The sequence below is a fragment of the Argopecten irradians genome, chromosome 8 (genome assembly GCF_041381155.1).
Source record: "Argopecten irradians isolate NY chromosome 8, Ai_NY, whole genome shotgun sequence".
NCBI lineage: Eukaryota > Metazoa > Mollusca > Bivalvia > Pectinida > Pectinidae > Argopecten > Argopecten irradians.
In genome coordinates this window covers 832,086-845,116 of record NC_091141.1, presented here as the reverse complement: position 1 = coordinate 845,116, position 13,031 = coordinate 832,086, and the positions used below count along the sequence as shown (strand labels likewise).

Genomic DNA, 13,031 nt, shown 5'->3' with positions numbered 1-13,031 from the left:
AACAATGTATACATGTATATTAATGTATGATCCATACATGTAGTATATTGTTCACTTGAATTTGCCTGCTCGAAAGGTAGACCCCTAGGCTAGGACTGCAGTTGCCATGGTCACTTGGACTTCATACTGTTCCATCAACCACACGGGTATGATAATCTAAATTACCTAACATTGGCCAGAGTGGGGCCAGGGGCCTGGGGCCTTCTTTGGGCACCCTTCAATATGTTCAGTCAAGTGTATCACAGACTAACAACACCTGTATACATGTAGTACCTTATCACAACCCCAGGAGGTCCATTTATAGCATGCTGTACTTTGGTGGCAGCCTCTCTACATACATACATTGTACTCGTCACACAAATACGTACAGTTATACAACAATGCTAGTCAATAGGGATATGTGTTTTAACTGGTAGTGCATTTTAATTTATTTGTTAATGAAGCTTTATATATTAAAATTAAAAATAATCTAAATACCAAGTGTATAGTTAACTAAAACATTTATTTCAAGATTAGTGGAATATCATATTTCATCCAATATCTTTTCATTAATTTAATTTGTTTTTACACTGGCTTTTTACATATATCAGACACCTGATTATCATGACTATGTATATAAAATACCATATTACAATGTTGAATAAGTACCTAATCTACATTAATTTTGATTATAATATATACATGTATTATTGGTAAATTCAAGGTTAAAGGCCCATTACCTTTCCGGAGCAAAATATAAAAGTTTCTTAAAAAACATTAATAACATCAGAAAAATGCGTACCGATGACCTAAAATAAGGTTACGACACCAAACATATGCAAGATTTCCTGCGTAATATATGAAAACAGTGGAGAGTCAATTCGCTGTTTTGCCGTCTGGCGCAGTGATAGTCAACTACCGCCCGGTATTTAGGACGACGGCGGGAAACATAATACGACCCGCGTTATGAAAATAAACATTTTATTTATTTTAATCAAACCGTTCAGAAGGTGATGATAAATGTAGTATTAACGGAAAGTTAATAATTTTTGTAACACTACAAAATTATCGATCTTGTTTTACATTCCAATTTTAAAAATTTAAAGCCGTTTCGGAAAGGTAGTGGGCCTTTAATTGTGACAGACATGCATGATTTACGCATTGTACAGCTACCGTAAGCTCCACTTCACGGCTGCCTGACAATAATTGAGGTGTATTCAGCATCACTTACTATATGTTTTGCCAGCTAGTTTTTACCCTCATACCTCATCCCAATCTACCCCCCCCCCCCCCCCACCCCCACCCCCGGAACCTACATGTATCTAAGTATCTAATAAGAATGGTACTTATGTGTTTCAAACTCATGAACCTATATGATTTTTAAACGGTAAAGTATAATTGTTTGTCTTAACAAACTTCCATAGAAACAATTCTAAAATCACATATTATATAAAGATACTGCCCCCCATTCTCATAAAGCCGTGCAAACACATGTACGGAAGGTAACGATTCTGCCCTCTGGCCATCTATCGATGGTCACCTTGAGGCACCTGTATAGCTGGACACTGTGGCTTACCCGTATGTTTGACAAGTTATAATTATTGGACCATGACGCAATATACGATCAAGATAACTTGCGGGGTTGGGATCATAAACTTATTGTGTGAACCGGTAATTAAGAATCAAAACAAGCTGAATTGGGTACTTGTAGGTAGACTAGCCACCAATTAGTGGAGGACGTCATATAGTTTGAAGTGGATTTAATTCTGCATGATCTTTTAAAGACGTTCAGTTTTTAATACAGAATATGTAATTAAGCTATTTTTACGTACAATACTTTTAGAACTTAAAATAGCAAGAAAAATATTATAAAAGTGTATATATTTTAATGAAAGACGATCTACAAGGGTATCGCTAGACAACTGATTGATAGGCACCAAATCTTTTTGTTTAAAAGCTATGTGTTACCCGGTATATGATTGTATTACTGATAGCTTATTATAAAAGAAAAAGTGTCTCAAAAGCACATTAGGACTGGTTATTGCTGCAATTCTAAATTGTTTTTAACTTGTGAAAATGCTTGATGTAAATGATATATATATACTTAATGAATATAAATCAATCTTTATTACTTTTGCAGTGAAAAGGTTTTATTCGTGTATACTAAAAAAATATTGTATTATATAGTTATATATACTGTACATTAAATTGTAGATGTTGTAATTAAAAAAAAATAAACACTTAAAAATTATAATTATGTATTATTTCAAATTGAAGAACTTATTCTTCCCCGATCCCTAACTGTAACACATCACCTTGTCTGTCTAGGTCTCAATGTACCTGGACACGATGTCCACCTGTAGTGGACACCGTGTTCACACGTAGTGCACTCCGTGTCTACCTGTAGTCTAAATCTTGTGCACTCCGTGTCTACCTGTAGTCTAAACCTCGTGCACTCCATGTCTACCTGTAGTCTAAACCTCGTGCACTCCGTGTCTACCTGTAGTCTAAACGCAGTGCACTCCGTGTGCACAAGGGTGTAACCTTTAGTCTACTACCAACTGTAGTAATCTACTTACATAGCTCGGAAAAAACGCGTCTCCTAATTTGACTTTAAAATTTGCAATCAAAAACAACAACTTACATTTCTAAGTGTTATTAGAGATCTTCATTTTAAACTACTATTAATGCTTTGATGAAGTCTTAGCCTGTGGTCGGGTCACCAGAGGGCGCTGTGCGCGCGACCGAAGTTAATTCATGCCTTCCGGCTGAGCCGTTTGTACCTGTCTTGTACTGAGCCTATTGCCATAAAACACCAAGCTGTTATGTACTCTAGGGTGTTTGAGAGTTATTTGTTATTTAAACATCAAATTATACATGCTAACATTTCATAATCGTCTTTATTTTTTATTACTAAATGTATAAAGAGCTGTCTCGTTTCTATAGACACAACACTGTACAGGTAGCTACTTGGCAAACAAGTCAATTGACAAGAAACTATAACTTGTATGGGTAATTCTCTCGTATCTGATCATGAAAACTGGACATGTTGGTTTAGGACATCCCTAGAGCCATCACGGTCTACTGGTGCTGATAACTATCTTGTCATGCTGGACTCATCAAAACCAGATTCACGCTTCATTAACACTTTGTCAGGCCTGTGATTCCGTTCGCTCTCCCTCGTCTGTGTCCGGAAACAAAAACGTGACTAAGCTACCTTCTTCTCGTCCAGACAATATAATCATCAGGTCGAGACACTGTAATACGCCAGTTATCCTTAAACTTGTCTATTAATCTATTGTACGTTGTGGGTTTCTCCTCGAGCATGTTCGATATCCTGACATAACCGAAGTCAACTGCCAGATACCAATTTTAACCAGCACATGTCTGATATACCCTAAATATAAACATACAGAAATTCATGTAGTAGTTAACATGACGAACAATTTCATTTTTTCGATAAATGTGTCCACTAAACATATATACGCAGGTTAGAAATTTTGAAATGCCAGTTTCTGTTAACGTTGCAGCATATGATATATCCATTTGGGTATTACATGTGTAGGGTCGAAAGAAACTAGGATCAAGTTTATAGTAACCCTTAACACAGTGTAAGTGTCATACGTTAGACAGATACTGTTTTAGTTGGTATCCAACACCTGTTACTTACATAGAGACGTGTTCGTGCATATTACAAATACACACATACAAATCCCTACATTTTGTATGTAATATTTAAATGAGTAGCTTGATTTATATTTACATAGCGCGGTTCTGGGTAGTCAACCGATAAAGCTTAATTTAAATATAGGTATGAATGTTAATCCGTCAGAAATACACCGTCATTTTTGTTATATCTCCGTGAATGTAGCTCAGAATAATCAAATAAATACCAATCTATTCACATATCCAGCTACAAATATCTGCCCGTATCCTGGCAGTCCTGAAGGATCGGATTTTTTACGGGATATTAGTGGATATGACCCCTTTAATGTTTGACAGTAAATACCATTGTACCCTGTCTTCTGTAGGACCCCCCCCTTTACTACTCAAGTGATAACCGTGCTATCGTATACCTTACCTCCCACATCTAATATGTATTACACACATACTACCGTAATCCAAACTAATGGAGATTTATCCCCATCGTTATAAGCGACTTTATTACAGATAAGGTGTTTTATAATACCTACATGTATATACGTACATTAATCGTGATGGATGGTAAAGGTTCGAACGGTTAGTCTTTACACTGTAGCATAGCTTTACATAGATAACATCCTATCAAAACTAACTATACATATATAACCAATGCAGACTTCAAACCAATATATAATGTGCACTGTACTATTCTCTATACTTCTTGTGAGTTTGAGCGAGAAATGTTGGCGTGAAGAAAAAAATCTTTGACCACGAAAAAATAAAAGCGTACATTATAGATAGCATTCATTTATGAATAATATTTATAACTTTTTCCAGTTATCTCTTACTTTGTTGTTGGACATTTGTCATACAATATATTGTTACTTGGATAGTTTTATTTTTGATTCCTTACGCTCACTTCCACCATAGGTCAACTTATCTAGAGGCCGCGATAAACTCTGAGAGAAGTTCCAACCGGAAGACTTCTAACGGACTTCCGGTTTTGTCTTGTGCTTGAAATTTCGATAATAAAAATGGATGTTATATAAACATGTTTTTATTAAAGTTTTGTTGAATTTTTTCAAAGTTTTAATTGTCAAATTTGATCCCATCTATTTGTTTTTCGTGTTTTTCAGACATGACGTCATTCCAATTGTTATGGGAGCAGCCCCTGAGGACTATAAACGTGCAGCACCTCCACATTCCTTCATTCACGTGGACGAGTTCGAATCTCCGCAAGCGTTAGCAGAATATTTGCACAAACTTGATACAAATGACGATTTGTTTAATGAATATTTCCAATGGAAAGGTACGGGCAGCTTTGTCAATACGTTTTTCTGGTGTCGATTGTGTGCAATGGTCCATGAAGCGCAAAATCACGAGCCGTCCCAATACAAGGATCTGGAACGGTGGTGGCGGGGGCCGGGGGTGTGCATAGGACAGGAAAAATGGAGGGACCGGCCACGGACCTCAAAGTTCATCATAGATAACTACTAGCGACATCTACATACACTACCTCTCAAGTGCATTCATAAAGGGACATAACTCTAACTGCGCCTTATTGTTAATATGGTGCGTTGGATATTTCTTTGTTTAATGTAATGATATTGAGAAAAAATACTTGTTTCATATTTTTTAAAAGAACCAACGTTTGTGTAAATCAATCGAGTGTTCATTCCAAATGCTATTTGGCGAATTTTGGTTAATATTGTGAGATTGTGTTGAGTGCAGAAGTGCATGTTGCGATATTTTACTATACAATACTGATCAATAGAAGTGTAAATACTACAGTCATAACAGCCGTTGGGCGATAGGGGTGGTGACCGGTTGTTTTATAGTCATATCATAATATTAGCTAAAATGATGAAATATAGGGGTCCAGTGGAATAGTTGCAAGGGACTAACGGCAGTGCCTCTTAGTACTTGTAACTCAACAAGTTCTTGTAAGTACGACCTTTAACCCCTAACAGGCTCATTGGATTTCTTCCTGCCACCACCTTAACAAGACGCCATATTTCTAACACATAATACATATTTCAGGAATGAAAAACTATCTGCAGACATTCTCACCTACACATTGTCAAGCTCATCAATTTATTGTGTTGTGAAAATCTATAGATCATGAAAATTCCCGTAAAAGACACAAATGATTCTGTATAACGCCATACATAGTGCTGTTACTTCTATGACGTCATTTAAATACGGGCCAAGTGTCTTGGTCAGCCAAACGTTTACAAATGTCAGTTCAGTTTCTAATGGTACTGAATTATGAAGGTGACAAACGAGTTATTAATTATTCATCATCTTGTTGTTTAACTGTTATTGAATTCCTTTGTGGATGTATATGTTGTTGGGGCTGATAACTTGAAGTGATAAGCTTGCGGTTTATTGATTTCCAATGGTAAATGATCGGTGAATTTCCATACATATCATTTTATTAAGTTTTATATCTAAACTTGTGTTTATGAATATGTATTCTATATGTCTACACAAGGCATGTGGTGTTTTGTTCCTGTTTAGGTAATTTAATCGTTCAGGTAAAAATAGATTTAAAAGATTATGGTAAAAAATAAGTATGTTTACTTATATAAATTGTGTTGAAGTGTAATACCATCTATGCGCCTGTTCAAATGAAGTTTTGAAGTTTTCTAGGAATGGGCGATTTATTGTGTTTATAACCTTATACCAGTTTAAACACAGAAATGAAATCCTAAAAAATGCTGCAATATGCAATATAAGTGTATCATGTTATATTTCCCCATACATCTTCAGGGCCTGCACAGTGTACTAATTTAGGGCCTACGCTTGCAGTTTGACACAAAAAATGACCGCTAAGTCGAACAACGTGTCCTGTGAAGAAGGTGAAATACAATTTGATGGTTTTCTAATGATGATTTAATGACAGATTTCTGGTGCAGGATAATATATCCTCTATGATTCCTCTACACCAGACTCAATTCTGTACAGATTTCTGGTGCAGGATAATATATCCTCTATGATTCCTCTACACCAGACTCAATTCTGTACAGATTTCTGGTACAGGATGATATATCCTCTACACCAGACTCAATATTCTGTACATACTTTATGATAGCAGATTTTCATTATAACATCATTTCAGGTTATCATCTTGCCTTGAAATTTATAATATGTAAGACAAAAATTTATTTATTGCGATTTTTAAAAAGTGATGATATTGTAACTAGGTGTTATTAGTACCACACCGGTTGTTCTGGTTCATCGAGAAGGCATTGTGTATTGTATAATGAAGATTTGTATACTGTACAATGGACTCGCAATAATCCGGAAACCCACAGTCCGGCTGCTATGTCGGGTAGAGGATGTCATTATTGACCAAGTACAATGTAAATACAACCTAGTAGTCCGGAAAATTTACAATTCGGATGATTGGGTTTTGGACACAATAGTTCGGATTATCAAGGGTCCATCGGATTATCGAGGATCCATTGTATTTACAAATATTCTTAATACTACATCAGGAAAATGGTATAAAGCAAAAACATTCTCGTCTATTTTAGTTTCATACCACTTCAGGGTCTAGTTATCAAATACAATGCTGTGAATGCCATTTTGGAAGTTATTGTATGATAAAGCGGACCTTACTATGTATCGTTCCGCAGACATTGTTATATGATACTTCGGTCAGATTGTGGGATATCCTGTTAAAGGATACTTCTGTCAGATCGTGGGATATCCTGTTATAGGATACTTTTGTCAGATCGTGGGATATCCTGTTATAGGATACTTCGGTCAGATCGTGGGATATCCTGTTATAGGATACTTTTGTCAGATCGTGGGATATCCTGTTATAGGATACTTCGGTCAGATCGTGGGATACCCTGTTATAGGATACTTCGGTCAGATCGTGGAATACCCTGTTATAGGATACTTCTATCAGATCGTGGGATATCCTGTTATAGGATACTTCGGTCAGATCGTGGAATACCCTGTTATAGGATACTTTTGTCAGATCGTGGGATATCCTGTTATAGGATACTTCTGTCAGATCGTGGGATACCCTGTTATAGGATACTTCGGTCAGATCATGGAATACCCTGTTATAGGATACTTCGGTCAGATCGTGGGATATCCTGTTATAGGATACTTCTATCAGATCGTGGGATATCCTGTTATAGGATACTTCTGTCAGATCGTGGGATATCCTGTTATAGGATACTTCTGTCAGATCGTGGAATACCCTGTTATAGGATACTTCTGTCAGATCGTGGGATATCCTGTTATAGGATACTTCGGTCAGATCGTGGGATACCCTGTTATAGGATACTTCGGTCAGATCGTGGAATATCCCACACAGCGATATGATATGATTTCAGGGTCCATGTTAAATAAGTGATTCTGTGATCGATTCTAGGACCACTGTTCAATGTTTAATCCATTTGTTAGCGCTATCCATACCTCACATTACACAGACGGACGTGTCCAGTCCATGTTAATATCACGTGTCACCGGTAGGACACGAATGTCAATAATTACTAAACTAGCCTTTCCCGAGTGACGTCATTATTTACTCCCGGCTAAGATCGCTACGGAACCATCCTTATCGATTGATTTATCGTATTATACAAAGTTGTCACTACGAAAGCTGTTTCTGTTTAAAGCAGGGCTTGTTTTGCTTACCCCGAGCTTTCTTTGACCCCTACCAGACAGAGACGTGATACTGCCAATGTCCAATCTAATTGTTGTAATATTGACAATGGACATTGTCATTTGAATTCTGAATTATAATGCATCTCTGATGAATCCTGGCCAGGAGACGTGATCGATCCCTATGTACGGGGTATTGTATTACCTACACTATCCGGTATCCGGCTACACCAGGGATGACACAACTGTCGAAGGATATTTACCTTGGTAACACTATACCTACCACGAATGGCACTAACAGGGCTGATCAATACCTTATACAGTCTAATGTACGTTTTATATCTTTTAGTAGTAATGATCGAATTCATTACCTATGAGCTGCTGAACTGATCACGTGTGCTTTCTGACGTAAATAGATGTAAATTATTTTATATTTTTATTAAGCCACTTCTAGGCACTGTAGTTGAAATCTCCTATGGATTTCACGATAAAATCAATTGACTTTCACACAGGCGGCAGCGATGTAATGTAGATGTTAAGAAACGCTAATCTAGTAGGATGAATACTAATTACATGTGTAGAAAAATAACCAATCGTATGCATTGATTTTCTTTGTCACGTTCCACGTCACTGTGATATCACTTCCTGTGAGAATCATATCCATAAATGTATATTAAGAGATCTCATTCTATGTTTTATATATTATTTTTATATAACTACAAATTATAACATTCCATACAAGATTTGTAAATAAGTGTCTTAAGGGTGTTACGGTATGTCCATTAATGTTAACCAATTGTGTGCTTGTATCGATTGTGTATGATGTCATTGCTTGTGTGACGTCATTTAAGTAAATAATGATATAAAGATTGCGTCTTTTCTAAACATACGATAAAACAATGCTGTTTCAAGGTTAAAACAAATTATGTTACAGTTTTTCAGTTCTGCTTGTGATGGTAAATTTTGAACACTTTTATGAATCTATTTTATTATTGTTTTAATATGTCGCTTTCACCCTTTTTGGTATATTTGCAAATAAGAATGCGGTGTGAATTATGCAATTTGAGCTTATTAAAATCTATGAATTTATATCTGATGATTAATATTTTTTTATATGAAAATCCTGAAAATGGCCAATTTGTATACACCATGAAAGTACCATTATTAGTTACACGGTTCAGAATCACGTTAATATGTTCATCATCAGAATTAAGAAGTTTTACCTTAATCATTGTATAATGTTTTCTTTGGGTAGTGATTCCAATCTATCAATCAGGTTAATGAAGAGTCAATCTATTGTTACTGTTCTGTGTTGTGCAATCGGAACTCCTCGGATGTTATGTACGACAATTACATCTGAAGCGATCCAAGTGGAGAGAGTGGAGCGAAGGGGTTCAATCGGAACTCCTCGGGTGTAACAGTTACATCTGAAGCGATCCAAGTGGAGGAAAGAGTGGAACGAAAGGATTCAATCGGAACTCCTCGGGTGTAACAGTTACATCTGAAGCGATCCAAATGGAGAGAGTGGAACGAAGGGGGGCTAACTCTGAAAGATCAGAATAGTACCATATCATGTAATAACTTTTAATTAATTTTATAGACGACTAATGTTGCCAAAAAAAATCGGCTGTTAGTCTCACAATTAATTCGGTAAAGACAGACCCTAGTGTTAGGATATCTATTTTCACTTTTGCGGATGTTCATTGTTACGTATAGATACGTTATTTTCTTTTTCATTTTACCTCTGTTTGATTGACATTTACTACAATAAGGTTTTCGGGTGAAATTTTGAAATGATTGAATGTTATTGTTACAGGACTTGCGTGTATGAAACTAAGGTATGCTCTTATGTGTGTCGTGTGTTTTTGGAAACTAAAGCTTGCATTCATCGCATCAGAAAATTAATTCCGTATTTTGCTTAGTAAGCACTACATAATTTGCTTTATGTATGGGACTCCAGTCTGGAAGTGGAGTAACAGAAAGATAATTGTTTTTTTACGTCACCTACACTGCTGTAGTATGGTGGTACTGGTAGAAATGGCTGTACCATGGACGTCGAGAGTAGATAGATTTATACCCATTATCGCTTTATAATTATTTACTGACATAAGCCTATCATTTACTCTATAACATGAAGTGTTCGGGGTACTCGTGATTTACAGCTTTTAACGTAGTTCTAGATAACATTTTAGTTTTTTTTGGCAGTTATAATAACGTATAAATTAAATCTCTTTGTTTTTTATTCGTGTTTCAACACTAAATCATAAAAATGACGAACACGTCTACACAACGACCATCTCATGTTATAGAGTATACTGTATAGAAACCATATTAGTATCATGTATTTTAGTTTGTAACCGAAATCGCAAAACCCTATAGATTATATTGCCATTATTTTAGTTTTGTGAAACCAGAATAGTTTGTTTGTATCATACATGATGAAATGGACGGTTATTTTGTGTAACATTCCTTAGGGTATAAGGGAAACCATCATTCTCATTCCAATGCTCAGATTGTTTTGAAGTTAATGACACAAATTAAATATTTAAACATGACATGGGTTTTGGGTTTTTTTATTCCTGATTTAGAATGATACAGAGGTGATTTTATACATAAACATCCTTCTATACAAACACAACGCACAATGCCATCCATTAAATGCAACTGTGAAACAGTCTATTAAAAATCTCTATAGTCGGTCACAATCGTTTACATTGAACAATATGCGGGGAAAATGCGGGTTTCCCATATCAGAGAAATAACATATACATACTTTCGGTAAACAAACTATAACCACGATTCGAAGGTCGCATTTTGTCACTTGAAAATATTCCATTTTGCAAAATATCTCGCACATACATTTTCAATTTTCTTACCCATAGAACTATCATTGTTAACCACGTTTTACAAAAGCTGGTTTTGAATAATATTCCTTCTTGAGCAACGAAGACATTGGCTGCTTCTAAATCTTTTAACTGTGACGTAAGCATCAGCTCACATACAACAGAAACCTCGTTACCAAATTATGGAGTGTGCTCCAACCCTTTTTCTGGAACTTCATTTCGACATATGACAAGATGTCTGTCAAAACACACTGAGAAGACGAGCCGAAACACCATTGACTTTGATATGATAGGAGAGACATATTTTAGATGTTCTGAGTCCATTATCCAAAGGGAATCTAATGGATTAATAACTGACATGTGAGTGGACAATTACATTAAAAACATCTTAAACATCATGTTTCTCCACAATTACAAACCTGAAAATACAAAGTACGTTGTTAACTATGGCTGTGTGGTTGGAATATGTTACAGCTAGTTCATTACCCGTTATTGCGCTCGCCCATCTCCCTTTTAGCCATAATCATTTCATTAAGTGAGGACCCTCGTGCAGCCCCTGATAGGCCAGTTTTTCTAGAATCTGACGCCTCCCCCATTTTGCAGTCCCATCGGGGTGACGCTGAACCTTTTAGACGACAATACTTAAAGCAACAGATATTTTATATAATCGTCACTCGCATTAAATCATTACCGTTTTATCGGTAAAAGGCCATGCATAAAACATTAACCATACACAGGACTGAACACTAACTATGGTACAGGAGTGTGTTAAACATTTTGAACCTCTTCCTGACTTTGGGAACAACTGGGTTTCTACAAAGGCTTAATTTACTGTCTCGCGTATACATTACGCATTAATCAATAGACAATGATATGATATCAATATTTAATGATACTTTTGAAAAAGATATGGATTATGAAAGCATTAATGCAACAGTTTTCCATTTTTATTACAGCAAAACCAAGCGAAAGAAAACGTATATTTTGAACTCACCATTGCGATAAAAACCACCACTCATGGGTATCTTGCCACTCACCGAAGAATGATCTATGGAAAAAAACCTTTTGTGTGTTTCAAACCTCAACTATCAAAAACCAATATTGCTGCTTGTCGGCCATCTTGTAAACGGATCATTTTCTAAATGCAGTATGCATAACTAAGGACCAAGGGGAATCTACAAATGGATTTTAAGACAGATATATTCAGTACTTTCTGAGAAGTAGTGGTTACAAACTTAAACTATGAAAGTCCAAAATGACTGCTTGTCGGCAATTTTGTGCATGGGTCATTTTCTGAATGCAATATGCATAACTAGGGCCCAATGGAACATACATATGAATTTTAAGACAGATCCATTCAGTACTTTCTGAGAAATAGTGGTAACAAACTTCAACAATCAAATCCAAGATGGCGTCATGTCGGCCATCTTGTTGACCTATTGATCCCAGTGTGCAATATGCACAACATCTAAAATTTGAGAAAGATTTCTTCAGTAATTTGTAAGAAACATTGTTAACAAACTGCAACTATCAAAATCGTAGATGACTGCCTGTCGGCCATCTTGTTAACCGATTGATCCCAATATGCAATATGCACAACTAGGGTCCATTGGGAACCTACATACCAATGCATTAAATTTGAGACAGATCTCTTTAGCACTTTCTAAGAAATAGCGGTAACAAGATTTGCTAACGGACGGAAGGTAATTTGATTAGCTCATCATCCAATGATGGTAGCCACAGCAAAAACCGATGTCTCTAACTATCAAAATAAACACCACAAAACTGCTCTCTAGCCACCAAAACGAAATACATTGTATGTCACAAAAACAATGCGAACTTACAACCATTTAACGAAAAATACCTCAAAATGAATGCGTTAAAGCTGACAGTGCAAGTTAAAAAGCATGCATTTGAATTTAAAAATATATATATATAATT

The 13,031-nt window shown here is 36.0% G+C and overlaps 1 protein-coding gene across 5 annotated transcripts in view; it reads left to right on the top strand.

Moving 5' to 3' along the window:
* The window catches only part of LOC138329047 (glycoprotein 3-alpha-L-fucosyltransferase A-like), an 89,440-nt gene extending 78,638 nt beyond the window's left edge, over positions 1-10,802 (top strand). For all 5 annotated transcript variants that reach the window (XM_069275757.1, XM_069275756.1, XM_069275760.1 and 2 more), the window contains exon 3: positions 4,758-10,802. In XM_069275757.1, coding sequence (XP_069131858.1) covers positions 4,758-5,118 — 361 coding nt within the window. In that variant the 3' untranslated portion in view covers positions 5,119-10,802. The remainder of the gene's footprint in view (positions 1-4,757) is intronic.
* Positions 10,803-13,031: the final 2,229 nt, after the last annotated feature.